This window comes from Aspergillus aculeatinus (genome assembly GCF_003184765.1).
Source record: "Aspergillus aculeatinus CBS 121060 unplaced genomic scaffold BO66scaffold_99, whole genome shotgun sequence".
NCBI classification, from domain to species: domain Eukaryota; kingdom Fungi; phylum Ascomycota; class Eurotiomycetes; order Eurotiales; family Aspergillaceae; genus Aspergillus; species Aspergillus aculeatinus.
This window is the reverse complement of record NW_020291568.1, coordinates 3,816-20,220: the sequence shown is the minus strand read 5'-3', so window position 1 is coordinate 20,220 and position 16,405 is coordinate 3,816. Positions and strand designations below refer to the sequence as shown.

Here is a 16,405-nt window from a genome sequence, read left to right as displayed (position 1 = left end):
GCCTCAAGGCTTGTACCGCAGTCCGGGAGCTTTGCGCACCCTGAAATTCACACCGACATCATGTCGAGCTGGGCGGCGCTCAACATCGAGCCCGATGAACTAATCGAGGAAGAGGTCGACGATACGAAGGAAATTCAGATTGAGGAAGCGCTGAAGCTGTACCAAAATGCGCTGAAGCTTCATTCCCAGGGCCCGCAGTTCTATGCGCAGGCCGCGGAGGCCTATGATGCCCTGTTAAACTCCGATATATTCAAGTATCCTGAGTCCATCTCCGACTACAAGCGCGCCAACTTGCAGGATTCCGACCTTCCCATTGACTTCGCTGCAGGCGCCGGAGCCGCAGAGGCGCTGGCGGAGTTCGACATCAATGACTCCACGTCGAGCACTTTGATGCAGACCATTTACTTGGCTTACAAGAACCACGGTCAATTCCTGTTGGACGCTCTACGCGCGGCCTTGGAGGGTCAGGCTACTGATGTACAGGATGCTGCGGACCTATCGTCCCAGGTCACTGAACAGGCCAGCGCCGCTCTAGCAGCCTTCGCGGAGGCGCTGGAGCGCGATGACTCCGACCTCAATCTCTGGAGACAGAGCGCAAGGCTCTGTAGCACTCTACAGAGCTATCGTCTCACGCGGTACTGCCTGGAGAGCGTCCTGGCAGACGACGAGAATCGTCTGGAAGTGCGCACGGAGCAGCTAGGCTTGGAGGAGACGTTCGCGGAGGAGCGTCTGCGTGAAACTCTGCTGTCGGTGCACGACCGACTCTCCGTGTCTCAGGTTCCTCTCAAGAAGCCGAAAAAGGCCCTTCTGAAATTCCTCAGGAGGCAGGCTGATCCATTCCCTTACCTTCCGGCACTTCCACAGCAAGTCGAGGATCTCCACGCGTCAAGGTCTCACCTTTCCCAACAGAGCTCACGTCATGAAATCAGGCCCGTTGGCCCTACATGGGCTGCGCTAGGAAAAGCTATACTTCAGTCCCTCATTGATGACGAGCTGGGTGTAGCAGAGATCAAACCTGGAACCTCGGTTCAGATATCGCTTCCAGCTCCCAGTCCCGAGCTCAAGAGTACCATAGAAGTTGCCATTCCCGTCTACCATCCACCGGCAGAGGAGACGGACTCACAAAGGCAACAAGCCAGCCGTGCGCCTGCTGAATCCGAGCAGGCTACAGATGGCGCTCCTCGCGTGAAATCAGAAGTTGCTGACGACCATTCCTCCATCGATCAACGCGCAGAGAAGCAGCTCATGGAATCATTAGAGACGCAGTCATCGGAGCCCCCCGGTCCGAGCACTCAACCAGAGAATGCGAACATGGAAGAAGCCAGTGCAAGGCCCCTAACAGGAGGTCGCAAGCGTTCGTCTGCATTTTTCCAACCCGACGATGTCGACAATCTGAGGGCGAAGAGCAGAAGGACACGGCTTCGAGAGTCAACCGCACACGCAGATAGTTCTTCGCAGGCGGTGGACTTGGCTGCTGACTATGCTAAGTTCTATGATGACCGCCTCGAAGGTTATGTGCAGGCGGATGACTCAATGCAGTCAGCTGTCGGCCCCTTGTTGGCCAAGTTCGGCGTCGAAGATCTCAGCGACATCGATGAGCTCAGAAAAGCCGTGCGGGCGATGGTTGATCGCAAAGAGTCGCCTGATATCTCGGCTGACGAGTCCCACGAAGGCCACCATCTGGTCGGGGATTTGCTAGACACACTCCGAAACTGGGATGAAGCAAGATCCCAGGTCACCTACCAGCCCGACAGCCTGTCTACTTTGCAGGATATTCGAGGAATGGGAAACTCCGGGCTGGCTATCTTCTTGGAACACTCGAGAAAGTCGGCCAGGAAGCTGGGGGTGAAACAGGCTCTCGCTGATGACGAGAGACTTTTCAGACTCACCACGAGCGTCAATGATGAGCTTATGCATGTTCGCGATGCTGCCCTTGCCTGGCTCAAAGCTCTATTAATGCCGAAATTTGCGAAGCATGCGATGGATCATGTTGTGCCACGGAAGTGGCCTGCAATGGAGTCCGCATACACGTCGCTGCAGTGGCCAGACTCACTGAAGGAGACTGTGGTGCAGCTCATACTGCACCAAGACGAGTTTATTTACGAAAGCATGCACGAACAGCTGCAAAGCCTTGAGACTCAAATTCTCGCAGGTCAAGCTGAATCCACATTTTCATACACGCTTGCTCATTTCTCTGATTTGGAAATGATTCAAACACTTTTTGAACTTCACCTTGACATATACGCGTCAATTAATAATCCTAATAGTGAGGTGGATGGAAGAACGAGGATTCAGCAGCGCGATCGCTTGGGGAGATGGAGCCTCCTCGCACGTACCGCTTTATCACACTTCCTTGACCACAGCCACGCTAGCACAAGCTGCCAGGAGGTCTTTGCCCTGCGACACATATGGGCATCGACTTTTCATTCCAATATGGCCAGTGACATCCACCGAGAGCATGTATTGCTCTGTCTTCAGGAGCTAAAATTCCTCTTTGAGCGCTTGAAAGATCCAGTAATTGGCCTTGTGAACAATGCGATCATGCCTGAACTGTCTTCCGAGGCTGTTGATCAAGAGATCTCGAAGCTCAAGTCCATGGACTTCTTCATGAAGATCTTCAACCCCAGCTCAGAGGACCCAGTGGATCTCATTGAGACCATTGAACCTATTCTCGAGCCCGCGTCTTTTCAGATCGAAGGTATCGATGAGGGAAGCGAGCCACTTGAGCCCAATTCTCAAATCACCGAGATGAGTATTTTCCTGGATCGCGGCGATGCCACGCTGAGACTCTTCCTCTGGCGAAGACTACAGGATGCTTACAAGAAGATTGATTATCCTCCCAAGGTCATTTCTTGCTACTTGCGCAGCATCGAAATCATAATGAAAGAGCTTCAGATCTCATCCGAGTCGGACGAACCCAGTGAGCACCGTCAAATCACCCTCCTTCGGTGGCTCAAATCACTTGATAGCATCTTGAACAAGACTGTAACAGCCGTGCTTCTGGACGCGGACAAAGCATACGAGTGCTTTGACATGGAACATTTGAAGGCTTCGTTGACTGCAGTGGCCTCTCTGACTAGACTTCTCTACGGGTTCTCATTGTATGAGGACCTACTTCGCATCGGTGCGACCACAGGTCCAGAAGTCCGCGGCGCGCTATCGAAGTCTCTAGAGAGCCTCAAGGATAGACTGCGCGAGATGCAGGTCCGCTGCTGGATTCTGCAATACACACTTGTAAAGGAAGCTATGTCTCAAGAAAAGGAGGAGTTCGAGGCCCCTGCGGAAGATCGAGTGAACTACTTGCGAGCTGTCCATCAATGCCTGGGCATTCGCTTCATGTGCAAACTGTCTCACAAGCAATTCCTGAAACTGATGAGATCTGAGCTCTTCGCTATCGGCGTCAACGATGACACTGAATGGGACATATGTCAGCTCCTGTACGACATCAACGGGATCAAGTGTTCACCCTTGTATGGTGAACTGGACGACCACAAATGCCCAACGGAGAAGCTGGATCGCACCACGGCTATCATCATGGTGAACTTGGTGATGAAACAAGCCCAGCGAATGAGCATCAAGGACTTGTCGAAGTCGGAGTTGAAATCCACCATCGAGAAGATGCAGCAGGCCATTGGCACTACCAAGTCATCTCCCCCTTTGTCTTACAACAAGCGCATCACAAATGCATATCTGAAGTCTCCAATCAACCCGTTGGCGCTCTTCCGATCCATCCAGGGCGTGGCAAGCTTATCCTTGATCCCAGTGCTAACCGAAAGTGCTATGGTCGCTCGGAATGGCTGGTACTTCCTCCTTGGGTATGCGGCTTTGACCAGGTTTCGGTCGCAGAAGCGCTTGAGCCCACTCCCGACAACTGATCTTGATGATGCCGTCATGTGCTTCCGACAAGACATTGAGCACGGAACGGCGCGATGGGAGACCTGGTACAGGTTGGCGCAGACATACGATTCGAAGTTGGAAGAAGACATCACCTGGACAGCTGACAGAATCAACAACAACCGGGCGGAGCTGGTAACATGGCAGCGCTATTCTATTCATTGCTATGCCATGGCCATTTCGACGGCCATGGGAAACTCGGATCCAACACCAGAGACCCGCGAGATGCTCGCGGACCTGTTCACAGATTTCGGAATTCGCCTTTACTCGTCCTCTAGGGAACCACTGTCTATGGGCGCATTTAGTCTCGCAGACTTCACACGGCATTTCAGCAACGAGGAAAGCCAAAGCATGTATGAAGGCCGACCTTTCAAGGAGATGAAGCTATACTCCGTGTGGAATCTCGCCAGCTACCTTCTCAAGCGGGCTCTAGTCGACAAACCCAAGAACTGGATGTACGTGTTTATGGTTCTGTTCGACCTACAAAAGACTAACCGCATGCAGGACTCATTACATGCTAAGCAAGTGTCTCTGGAAGATGTTCAGCTGTGATGATTCCGTCAGAGGGCCATTCAAGCAGCTCGATCTAGACACTTTGTTAGACTCCCTGCTCGATGCGATTGACGCTCTGCCGCAACGAAGGGATTCGCGGTCGGAACCGATATTCGAACCTCACTACAAGCTTGTGACTGTAGTGCACAAGTTGGTTCGTCGCGGAGCCTTAGAGGTATGGACACTATGTGCCCGACACGCTCTCATCAGGTGCTTACATTATCCTACAGCCCGCCGACGCCAGCAAGACGCTCCTCGCTACGCCCTGGGCTCGCAAAGTGCAGCCGCCGGAAGACAAGGCTTCCTGGAAGCGCTACATCTCCGAAGTACTTCGCAACCTGAAGAATGCCGACAAATCGAACTGGCACCATCGCATGGCGTACCGAGTATGTTTGAATGCTTCGAGTCCATGCATACCTGATGATTCCGCTGACCTCTCCTTAGGCTGCACGAATCCTCTACGAAGACGACGAAGACTCCATTGAAGCTGCGTCCGCCGCCAAGAACGAGCTCACCCAGCAAATCGTCACCAAGACCATGACCATCCAAGTCTGGAAACCGGAACACGAGCGTCCCGGGCGTCACTTTGTCTACACCACACGATACGCCTACTTCTTCGTCTCTCTCCTGGACCAGCTCGACGACCGCGCCAACCTGGACCAACTTCTCCGCCGTGTGCGCAAGAAGCAAGGCGACTTTGTCAACCACGCTAAACTCTGGGAGGACATGTGCCTCACCTACGCGGGGCTGATCCGGCGTGCCGCGCACATCGACGAAGGACACGAGGAGAGTGTCTTCAAGCCCATCGGCTGGGAGGAGTTCGTCGCCAACACGGCGCGCCTCGAGAGCCTGACCGACCTAGCGCCGGGCAGCGAATCCCTGCTGGAACTCATCCGCGACGCCATCGAGCTGAAGAAACTCAACAACAGCCTAATGAAAGTCGCCCTGCTGGAGGACCTGATCGCCGACGTTTACTCCCGCCTGTACCAGATCAACATGCCGCAGGTCCTCGAACAAGCCCACGAGGAGACTAAAGAACGGCTCAAGGTCGACCCCACGCTCCCCGGCGGTGCCGCAGCAGGCGGCGGCGGCATGAGCATGATCAACAGCGACGGCGCCGCCGACACCACCACCAACACCCCGACGCCGCCCACCTCCGCCCCGGCCTCGGAAGCCCCCGCCCCACGCGGCCGCACCAAAGGCATCGCCCGCCGAGACATCCAGAAGCGCTCCGAAGCCATCGTCCACCGCAAAGTCCCACCCCGTCTACCCACCACATCCGCTGCCGCCACTACCTCCACCTCTGCCGCTGCCCCAAGCACCGCCGCAACAGCATCAGCAGCAGGAGGAGGACCGGGTAGCCGCAAGACCTCTACCACGACAGCCACCGACCCTACCACCACCACAACCACCACCGCGGCGCTCAATCCCCAAACTCTTCCCGCCACCGAATCCACATCCGCAGGCCCATCACTCCTGGAGAGCAAGACCGGCGGCCGCCTGGCCGAGGACCTGGACCTGGCCTCGGGCCAGCAAAGCGATACCATCCCCGCCAGTCTGCACGATAGCGCCGACGACGAGAGCGAGCTCAGCGAGATGGACGACGAGAAGCTGTCTAAGCTCACCACGGAGCGGAAGTTGTTGTTCCCCAACCTCCGGGATGGGTCGCTCGATCCCGAGTCGGAGCTGGAGGGGCTGGCCAGTGGGGCGGATGGGGAGGATGTGGATGTGGAGCTGGGTGATGGAGAGGGTGAGGAGGAGGGTGAGGAGGAGGAAGATGATGATGATGATGATGAACGGGAAGGGGAAGAGGGCGATACTATGGTTGAGGGTGTTGATGTTGATATTGATGATGAGGGTGAGGGTGAGGGTGAAGGTGAAGGTGACGAAGGGGATGTGGATATGGAAGGGGGTGACGAGGAAGAGGAAGAGGTAGAGGGGGGGGAAGAAGAAGGCGAGGAAGACGAGGAAGAAGAGGAGGAGGAGGAGGAAGTTGGCGGCGAGGATGATGATGAGGGTGATGTCGAAGGCGATGGGGAGGATGAGCCCCTGGGCGACGCGGAAGGGAACGAGACCGCCGATGAAGTGGACGCGGCCGCGGACGCTGGTCAGCTCGAGATTGCGGGCACGGATGATGATGAGGACATGACTGAGGCAGAGCCTTGAGCCAGCCCTTGACCCAGAAACTCTATTGTTCCTTGTCGGGTCAGCCTCGATTCCCACAATTTGTATCATTACAATTCCTCTTCATTTCGTTTAGCTAAGGACAAACCAAGGTCGGCGTTACCGGGAAGAGCTGCTGGGTCACAAGATGTCTGTGCAAGTAATGAATGTGCTTTGTACTGTGCCATAGAATTTATGAACATGAATAGCAACATGGATGGAAGTAAAGTTCCAGTAATTTTCCCACAAACGCCAACATTCCAGACGGATATCATAAACCACAAGCAGGACTAGTTCAACCCCGACGCAAACAAACAAGAATCCCACCAAAGGGTCAATCATTCAGATTAGTACAAGTGGTCATCACGGACGGGAGAGAGGAAGCTCATCCCGCGAAGCAGCCTTAGTAAATGTCCTCCTCCGGAGCCAAGTCCCATTTCCTGGTGGCCATCTTGCGATGTTTCTTGCCAGGAGACGAAAGCTGCTGCGGGGCCGGCGAGAACATACTGTCGGCCAGTTTCAGCTGGTCCATGCGCTTCAAGGCATTCTCGATATCGCTTTCCCGGCCGAGGATGTTGGAGTTGCGGGAGGGCTCGAGCGTCGTGGTGGTCGTGGTGGTCTTGGCTCGGGTCTTCTTGGTGGGCGATCGGCAAGTGAGCTCGCGCTCCAGCGCGGCGACCTTCTTGCGCAGCTGCTCGTTCTCAAACTCGAGCTCCTCCATGCGCTCATTGTTGGTTGTGTTGGGGTCTTCGTAGACTGGAAGGAGAATTAGTTTCGTCGATGTTGCAGGAGAGCACGAGCAAGAAGAGGCAGGTACTTACTCTGGAAGCCCCGAGAAAACAACTCAAGCTTCTTATCCAAGTGCTCTTCGTTATGGCCAGTCTGCCTGAAGTTAGAGTCAAAATCGCACAGTTCACAGAAGAGGAAACTCACCTGCTCGTCCCAAGCGTTCTGCCACCGGCGTCTCTCTTCTTCCATCCTCTCGTCCATCTCGTTCCAACATTCCTCACGCACGTCTTGCTCGATGGTGAGACACATCTCTTCGCTTGCTTTCAATCTCATGGCCAAGTCCGTTCTCACGATCTCTTCCTCGGCGAGTCTCACTGAAAGGTTCTCATTCTCGGCTCGGAGTCGCTCGATCTCAGCGGCTGCCTTCTCCAATTCTTCGGCCGAGACTGAATTCGTCGACTCACGTCCGCCAATAGAGCCATGACGAGATTCGAGAGTGCTGGACAAGATGGACTCTGTGGCCGATGGGGCTCGGGGCACAGCAACTTCGCGTGCCAAAGCGGAGTAGCGGAGTATCTGCGAGGTCGCATTGTAGTCTCCCCATGGGTTAGCCGTCACAATCATGATGGCTTTCTGCGGGTGGCGGAACTGGCCAAAAGCCTGACCAGGCGACGGGAAAGAGTTCGAAAAGAGCAGCTCTGTGAGCTTGCACTGCCTAAATGGGACCATAGTCGCCTTTTTGAGTCAGAAAACCTGGCGAAGACAAGAGAAAAGCTTCTTCGTGTGGCATACCTTGTTGCCTTCCTGAATATCGCTTTGCATCTGTAGACATTGTCCGAGGTACATCAAGCTCTCGTTAATCTTGCCTGCCTCCGCAAGGGTAGATCCTGCCGTCTTCGCAGTTCTTGCGCGCTCGGACCCTGATGCTTGATTAGCACATTTGGTATGTCGAGGCAGAGGCTGAGCTGAACATACCGGCTAAATCGGCCACTGTGAGTGTGTTTCCCATCCATGTCTCTTCGCCGGTTCTCTTGTTGCGCATTCTTCTTTTGACCTCCAGACAGAAAAATCCATGACTGCGGGAACTGACGCTATTGGCCCCGGTGCCTGCAACTTTTCGCTCAGTAAGTCCAACCTCCAAAACCGACAGAGCCTCTTCGTAAGTGCAGCATGCGATCTTACGCAGGCCCGCAACGACCTTCCTGTCAGGCGATCCCTCCGTCGACTTGAAGAATAGCGGTCTGCGGCGGTCCTTCTGCCCACCTCCCGGGCGAGTCATTGTGCTTCCTTGACCAGGGACGATAGCCGGTGAAAGAAGGTCAAAGATACGATCGTTGTACACTTCATACATCGAGACCAGAACCACGTATTCCGAGTGTGGGTTCAGCTCCATCGTAAGATGGCTCACGTCGGGCGATCGGGGGAGGGCGCCAGCGCGCAAGGGCATTTGACGACGGGGAAAGATGAGCGCTGGCATGGGTTCCTTTGAAGCAAGAGAGGATGAGTTAGCACAACATGTTTTGTAGCGATTCCAACGCCCGTGTGGGGTTGTCAAATGGGATCCTAGCTGCTTCCGATCCGGCGTCTTGCTACCGTACCGAATGAAGAGGGGATTCGGCAGACCAGGGGTGGGGGAACCGCCAAGGGCTGGCTTTGAGTTTATCCGCGGACCATACGCAGCGGGCAATTGACAGCTTGTAGGGACCAGCACTCGAGACCTTGGGGTGGGTTGCAATATAGGCTGGGGGAAAGGGCTCCGTACCGCCATGGGGGTTTGCGCTCGTCCGGCACTCATTGGGGTCTGAGCTCTGGGACTCCTGCTACGATCGACCGATTCACCGTATACAGCTTCGAGGAACGTCTGCGCACTAAAGATCTGGGCTTCAGAGGCATCGGCGGCGGCGACAGAGGACAAGAGAAGGGGGCTGATAAAGTTGTCGAGGGGTCTGATCGTCGAAGCGAGGGACCGGAAGATCACATCCAAGCTCATCTGGGTGATACCTCGCTGCGTCTTGGAGCCCAGAATGGTATGACTCTGCGGGTTCTCATTAGCATTATCGCCTACAACCACGGCTAGACTAGCAGACCTTTCCACTACCCGTGACGCCCAGCGTCGCGACCAGGCCATCGCGTCCTTCCGACAAAACACCCTTTATCAAGTTCTCCAGTCCCGTGCCCTCGAAGACGCCCAGCTGCGAGGCGGACTCGTCGAAGACTTGTGTAAACCCGAACTTCTCGACGGCGCGCTTCCGGGAGTCGCTGGGAGGGTGTAAAGTGATATGCGTAGGCGGGGCATCTTGGTGGTTGTTTTCAGTGGCGTATACCTGCTCTGGAGTCTCGATGGTCAAACAACGCTCAGCCTGTTCCTCTTCGTGTTGGGACATAGGAGGCCGCAGGCGAAGGTACACCTGGAACAGGGATGTGGGGGGCGATTTTGTCGAAGCCATGTTTGCTGCTGGTGGTTAGTACACGCCTGTTCACATCCAAACTAAGGGTCTAGATGCAGTCAGTGCAGTGCATGCGAGTTGGGTAGATGACGATTGGAGAGGGTCACGTTAGCCGTTCGTCGCCTGGAGAGGCGCCGTGCCCAGTGTTGATGGGTCTTATCCGAATCGGGATCTTCTCGTCGTCCCGGCAACGCCTTCCGCATGGGGAAAATCTGGGGTTAAGCCACCATCATGTCTATAGTCCGTAAATTACTCAGTAGACTACTCAGTCTTCCAATATCTTTTCACCGAAACCCCACGCAGCTCTCTCTGATGTCAGCCTTGAGTCAACCTTCACAGCCACCATGCACTAGCAATGACAGTCCCTGCGAGGCTGACTTCGTGGAGCCAATCACAATGAGCACAGCCTTGCTCGTATTCGCTTGCTGTCGGCCAGGATGCCAAGCCAAGTCTCGAGGATGGGTCTCAGGGTCTCAGGGTCTCAGGGTCCATCCATCATCATCACCAGAGACAAAGACCTGGATCCAACAAGGCTAAATTCAACCCAGGGGAGGAGGATCACTGGTGTGCACCATGGAGGGAGACTTGGGGCTTATCCCATGAATGATCAACTCAGTTGACGATCGGGCAACAATTCTACAGCTCAGCCCTCAAACTGACCGTTTAAGGTTGGATGTTTAAGTCAGAGGCACATCTGGAGCCTCTCATAGGGCCGTGGCTGATTACTGGATAGAGGTTGCTCGTTTTCGCTAATGGGGCTCTGCCACAGGCTGAACATATATATTTCGTGGACCGGGACATGGCAAGAGCATTTAATTGTTTAGCAAATACGCTCTCCTCATCATCGAAGCATCTTAGAAATAGTCATCGTCGTCGTCATCGTCGTCTAATTTGATTTGGCTTTTTCTTTACCTATTATACCGTGATGCTGGACAGAAGATCGCCGTACCGTATGCACCTTAGTCCAGGCCTGAATGTGAGATCCAGTACTAACGTCCAACAGAGGAGGATAGCTACTGGTATTATGCTCCCAACAAGGGTGCTCCTATCACTTTCGCCATCTGGTTCACTATCTCTGGAATCTGGCACATCTATCAATGCATGTATGCAGCTCCCATTGAGACCCTCAGCCTTTCCCGCTACTGACGACGACTGCAGAAAGTATAAGTCCTGGAAAGTGACCGGAATCTTGCCCTGGTCGGCACTGCTCTTCACAGGCGGCTTTGTGCTACGGGCTGTGGCCGCCTGGGGTCACTGGGATAACCTGGTGATCTACATTGTCAGCACGGTTCTTCTACTCGCTGGCCCGTAAGTAGCGCTCTCGCCGAAGAAGACCCACGACTAACAGATCTCGAGACCGGTCTACGAAGCAGCCAACTACCTGATCCTCGGGCGAATCCTTTACTACATCCCCTACCACTCACCAATCCATCCGGGACGGGTCTTCACAACCTTTCTGGCGATGAGCATGGTCATCGAGGTGCTCACTGGGAACGGTGGTGCGCTGGTGGCCAACGTCGAGAACCCACAGCGCAAGCAAGACATCGGCAAAGGGCTGCTCAAAGCGTCCCTGATCTTGCAGCTCGTGCTGATGGCAGGGTTCCTTGCTCTGGCCTTGAGGTTCTACTATAACTGTCGGCGCGGTGGGGTCTTGAATCGCAAGGTGAAGCACGCCTTATGTGTGTTGTACTGCAGCTGCGGGCTGATCACCGTGCGGACGATCTATCGGACGGTGGAGTACTTCACTGCGGCCAGCCTGAACGTGTCCGACATCAAGGACATCAGTCCTATTCTCAAGGACGAGTGGTTCTTCTGGGTGTTTGAGGCGACTGTGATGTATGTTAACACCACGATGCTGAACATCTTCCATCCGATGCGGTGGCTTCCACGCTCCAACAAGATCTACCTTGCGAGAGATGGGGTTACTGAGCTGGAAGGACCGGGGTATTGTGACAACCGCCCATTTCTCCTCACCCTCTTTGATCCTTTTGACTTGGTTGGGTTGTGCAAGAATGGAGGAAGACAGAAGAGGTTCTGGGAGGACGAGGCAGCCAGGAATTTTGATCACAACACCAGCTCCAAGGAAGGGCACGTTGCTGTGTAGATTGGGGTTGAGGGCTGGGTTGTCTTAGCGCATTTCATTCTTGTTTAGCAAAGAGACTATAATGATACAATTGTTTAGATTCCAGAGTTGCATGGTGCGAGAGTAGACTTGCAGTGTTGGGTAGACTTGTAGTGTTTGGAGTTCGTTGTAGCTGACTGAAATGACTGACGTCTTCCACTCCGGCGGATCTTCCGCCCCGCCTGCCCCGCCCCGCCATCTCAGGAAAGGAGCTGCTTTCGGTTCCAGTTCCAGTTCCAGTCCAGCTCCAGCTCCAGCTCCAGCTCCAGATCCCATCGAACCAACCAGGCCAGCCTTCATTTGTCTCTGCTACTATCTTCAACCATTGCTCGTTCTGCAACTGCATCAGAATTAGACTCCATTCACGCGCTCATCAACAGCCATCAATCTCTCGACCGACTCCTCCACCTCACAACCCCGCTTTACCTCTCTCTCCCCACCACACACACACACACACCCAACACTGCAATCAAGATGGGCAGCCAAAAGCGGATAGCCAAGGTAAACACTGCACTGCGCATCCAAACCTCCATACCCCCTCAACTTCACCTACCAACCCCCCTCTCACCCTTAGACCCCCACTAACAATCCAAAAGGAACTCGCCGAACTCGCCGAATCCGCCCCCGAAGGCATAACCGTCAAGCTAGCCGACGAATCCAACCTCTACATCTGGAACGTCTACATGGAGGGACCCGAGAACTCGCCTTACCAGGTAAGCAGGCTCCAACCTCACCCAACCCTCACCCTATCCCTTCCCAAAAAAAAATCCCCCAGCCCCCACCACCCCCCCACAACTCCACAATCAACTAACCCCCCCTACCCTGGCCACCAGAACGGAACCTTCCACCTCACCCTCACCCTCCCAACCGAATACCCCTTCAAGCCGCCGACGGTCTCCTTCCGGACGAAAATCTACCACCCCAACGTCACCAACGACGACAAGGGGAGCATGTGCCTGGGGATGCTGCGGGCGGACGAGTGGAAGCCCAGCTCGCGCCTGGCGGCCGTGCTGCAGTTCGCGCGCCAGCTGCTGGCCGAGCCCATGCCGGACGACGCCGTCGAGGGCCGCATCGCCGAGCAGTTCAAGGGGGATTTCGCCCGGTACGAGGAGGTCGCGCGCGAGTGGACGCGGAAGTATGCTGTGCGGGGGTAGGGCGGGTTGGTGTACAGTACAGTACATACTTTGTCGATATGGTGGGATGGGATTGGGATATGTGTGGATCGGTGGTAGATTACTTTTAATATAAATATTTGTTTTCTTTTTTTTCTTGCTTGCTGTCGGGGGTTGGGGGTTATGATGGGGCTTCGTTCTTATAACGCGCGGGTTGTTGCGGTTTGTTTGCGTTCATGTGTTTGTATTGTCGGGTGCATTGTTGTGGATCAATAGATGCTTGCGTGGGGTGGATTTGGTTGTGTAGTTGTGATATGCCTGGTGTCTGAGGTTGCTTGGCTTGTGACGAGCAAGATTCTGGTGGATTGTGTTTTGAGCTCTACTAGATGCTTTCTATCCGGATGTAGCAGGATTAGTTCAAGGCTCTGGACGTATCACGCGATCCTCTATAGGCTACTGACCAGTTGATTCTGTCAGGACCCATACTGAGGATAGGCGTTTACGGAAGGTTAACATCTAGGTGGAGTAGCTACTCTACTACCCGTTTCTATAGAAGCACAAGCACCGAAAATGGAGTATCAGACAAATCGGCATGCACACCGAGAATCTTTCAGTCATATCCTCAGTCAGTCTAGCAATACCACAGATGAGCTCGATTGTCCTGGGGGCTAAAGCTGCTGATACGATTTGCTGTGCACGGATGGCCGCTCAAAGCAGTACAAAAGCAACCATGCATCTGACCCTATCTCAACCCATTAAATCCCACCGTGGTCCAGCCAAATTTCTCCAAACCAAAACTTCTACTATCTTGTTCGTGGGCATCACACCCCTGCACGAGATCTGGTTAATGTCGTCCCCCGGCGAAGATTACGGTAAATCAACTTCAAGATCGAATCGACTAATCTTCAAGCCCCCTTTCCAGGTTAGTAGCGCCAGGATACTAGGTACAGTACACTCCTCTTCTGTCAGCTACCAAGATGACGTTAGACCAACCATTCCAAGCCTCCATGTGCAGGATGCAGCAGGCCTAAAACAAAAATACGAGCGAGGCAGCAGATGCTGGGGGTCGATTGAGGCGGGGAAAGCACAGGCCTGGGTTGAGGGCTCGCTTCGTAGTAAGGGCGCTTGTTGGGAAAAGGCAATGTAGTGCACAGCCTTGGACACTGTCTCTGTTCGTCAATGCGCATCGGAGTATCGTGGTACCCTCAGTTTGCAGACTGAGCAATAACCGAAGTTACCGCTAGATCTTTGGGTCACATGGCTGAGCCAATATTGAACGGTGGTCAATGCGCGCTCAACCATACATTTGGATAGATTCTCGACTGCAATTGAGCTGGGCTGAGAAGTTGCCGGTGCCCTGCAAGTCGTCACGAACAATGACGCAGTGCTAAAAACGTGGTCGGTGGCCCGGGGAAATCGATGTTGCCCGGAGATTGAATGCTAATCTTAATTAATCCGGGCGACAAGATTGTCCTAATGGACACCAAATCGGATTAAGCGCCCAGCTCGGCGCCAGCGAGATGAGGGATCGGGCTCGACTATATTTAAATGGACGGCCGACACGTTCGTCATCGCCAGGACCCACCAGATGGCCGCATTGTCCGGATTCGGCGGGCGCCAGGGCTTGACACTATTGCCATGATTAGTGGGATCAGGGATCAATAACCGCGCGGTGGATGGTGGCCGTGAACGTGTCGGCGCCTTTCGTGGTTGACAGTAGCCTTGTCCCTGGTACGGGCAACAGTGAGGCTACTTTGACGCCATTCGCTGCTCAATTCGGAGTGGTGCTGCTGGTAGTAATGCAGAAAATTCTTCAGGCAAGGGTCTAGGCCGCAGCATCTCGGGGCTTTTACTTATAGAAACAGTAGAGATGGAGGCTCGTTGAATAAACGAACGGGAAGCGAGGCCAGTGATCCATGGAACGGTTATTAGCCGGGCACAAGTGGAGATGAAGTCAAGACTCAAGCGGGACAGTTTTGGCGTTTTCTTTTTCAAGGTTATTGAAGAAGACACCTGTGGCCTGCCGTTGACAACGTCAATGGGAGGAAAGCGGGCCCGGCGAGGAAGTTCTTGATGAGTTCATCTTGTTCTTGGTTCGTTCTGACTTGGCGACTAGAATTCCTGAAGCGGGATTAGTCCGGCCTTAGGTAGGAAGGGCGTCAACCTGAGGCTCCTCAGGCTCAGGTACGGCCGCAAGTGGAGATTTCATCACGGGACGATCGTCCAATTGCTGACGCGCCCCCACCTGACTCAGGAACAATAGAATGTCGCATCAATCACCTGAATCCCTTAGGATACTCCGAAGGGTCCGATGCCATGGTAGGATGGTGCAAGATGCACTGCAGACTTATCAAGTGTCCTCGCTAGAGGCTCATCTCCATTTCCGCAGATGACCTCTAAGTCAATCAACAAAAGTCCAAAGCCAAAGCCAAAGCCAAAGCCACTCCGGGAGTGACCCGTCAGTTCCTGCGGTCGAGAGACGGCAGGCTGGGCGAGCCACGGCGAACTTTGAAGCTTCCGCGAGTGGGTGGGCGCAAAGGGGAGACGGCCGGAGTCTGACTGAAACCAAGGCGTCTCCACCGGGTACGAACCATACCAACGGTAATTTCGGTAAATTTGCCAGTTTCTTCATCGGCCAGCAACCAAAGAGGTCATCAGAGGTCATCAGAGGTCATCACACAAAACCGGTTTCTGTTTTGGGGGGGCATCATCAGATCTGTCTGTCCATGACAGAACAACCAACACCGTTGAGATTGTTAGCATCGGATCTGTAATCGGGTCGGATCCTTCCTAACTTTCTCCGGGGGCGCGGCAGTGCACACTAACCATGCAGCCTGCCTGCAGCAGCTGCAGGTCAGTCTGTGACTGAGTGACCTGTCAGCACAGCAGGGGCAATTGATATGATATGATAGATTGTTTGTCGGCAGTAGGCTATCCATTGTCGACTGATCAGTCCACTGAAGGGGGGTTTCTAGGTTGGTGTTTCTAGTCTTTGGTGCAACCCCTTGTGCAGCAGCAACCCAGTGCAATCAATGTAATCAATATCAAACCCCAAGTGTAGTAAGTTGGACTGATCTCATCCTGGCGTCAGTCTGAAACCCATGCCCAAGAAAAGGACGAAAAGAACCGGATTAACGAGGTTGAGAAGCTAAAATAAAATACATCAACGGTAACTGCTCAGTATAACTTCTTACAAGGCTAAGCCCGACAGGGTCTTTCTTCCAATTCGAGACCTGCGCTAGCCCCGATCAAGCTCTGCCGTCTTTTTTTTTCCCCTTTTCCCTTTCGGTTCGATGTTTCGTTCTCTGTTCTCTCGCTCTCTCGCTCTGTCTTCGGCCATTCTCACCACACCCGTGACCTCTTTTATTACTCTTCCCCCCCCCCCC

At 54.1% G+C, this 16,405-nt stretch overlaps 5 protein-coding genes across 5 annotated transcripts; 4 read left to right on the top strand and 1 right to left on the bottom strand.

Moving 5' to 3' along the window:
* Window positions 1-60: 60 nt before the first annotated feature.
* Window positions 61-6,792, top strand: hir3 (putative transcriptional corepressor of histone genes (Hir3); the record flags this gene model as incomplete). The annotated part of the gene is made up of 4 exons (XM_025653312.1): window positions 61-4,349; window positions 4,399-4,621; window positions 4,677-4,832; window positions 4,891-6,792. 4 exons carry the CDS (start codon window positions 61-63, stop codon window positions 6,610-6,612), a joined length of 6,390 nt encoding a protein of 2,129 aa, XP_025497636.1. The 3' UTR covers window positions 6,613-6,792.
* Window positions 6,763-10,002, bottom strand: BO66DRAFT_396687 (kinesin family protein). The gene is made up of 7 exons (XM_025648541.1): window positions 9,426-10,002; window positions 9,101-9,373; window positions 8,314-8,821; window positions 8,131-8,258; window positions 7,547-8,073; window positions 7,431-7,495; window positions 6,763-7,365 (listed from the first exon to the last, which is right to left on the bottom strand). The coding sequence occupies exons 1-7, from the start codon at window positions 9,783-9,785 to the stop codon at window positions 7,013-7,015; spliced, it is 2,214 nt and encodes a 737-aa protein (XP_025497635.1). The 5' UTR covers window positions 9,786-10,002; the 3' UTR covers window positions 6,763-7,012.
* A 622-nt stretch (window positions 10,003-10,624) lies between these two features.
* Window positions 10,625-12,003, top strand: BO66DRAFT_362360 (putative RTA1 domain protein). Its single transcript, XM_025645063.1, has 4 exons — window positions 10,625-10,735; window positions 10,789-10,888; window positions 10,944-11,093; window positions 11,142-12,003. Exons 1-4 carry the CDS (start codon window positions 10,711-10,713, stop codon window positions 11,887-11,889), a joined length of 1,023 nt encoding a protein of 340 aa, XP_025497634.1. The 5' UTR covers window positions 10,625-10,710; the 3' UTR covers window positions 11,890-12,003.
* Window positions 12,004-12,110: 107 nt separating this feature from the next.
* Window positions 12,111-13,493, top strand: BO66DRAFT_386835 (putative ubiquitin conjugating enzyme (UbcB)). Its single transcript, XM_025646204.1, has 3 exons — window positions 12,111-12,408; window positions 12,504-12,620; window positions 12,741-13,493. Exons 1-3 carry the CDS (start codon window positions 12,382-12,384, stop codon window positions 13,059-13,061), a joined length of 465 nt encoding a protein of 154 aa, XP_025497633.1. The 5' UTR covers window positions 12,111-12,381; the 3' UTR covers window positions 13,062-13,493.
* BO66DRAFT_260397 (uncharacterized protein) lies at window positions 13,179-13,552 on the top strand. Its single transcript, XM_025643041.1, has one exon. It carries the CDS (start codon window positions 13,296-13,298, stop codon window positions 13,485-13,487), a length of 192 nt encoding a protein of 63 aa, XP_025497632.1. The 5' UTR covers window positions 13,179-13,295; the 3' UTR covers window positions 13,488-13,552.
* The last annotated feature ends 2,853 nt before the right edge of the window (window positions 13,553-16,405 follow it).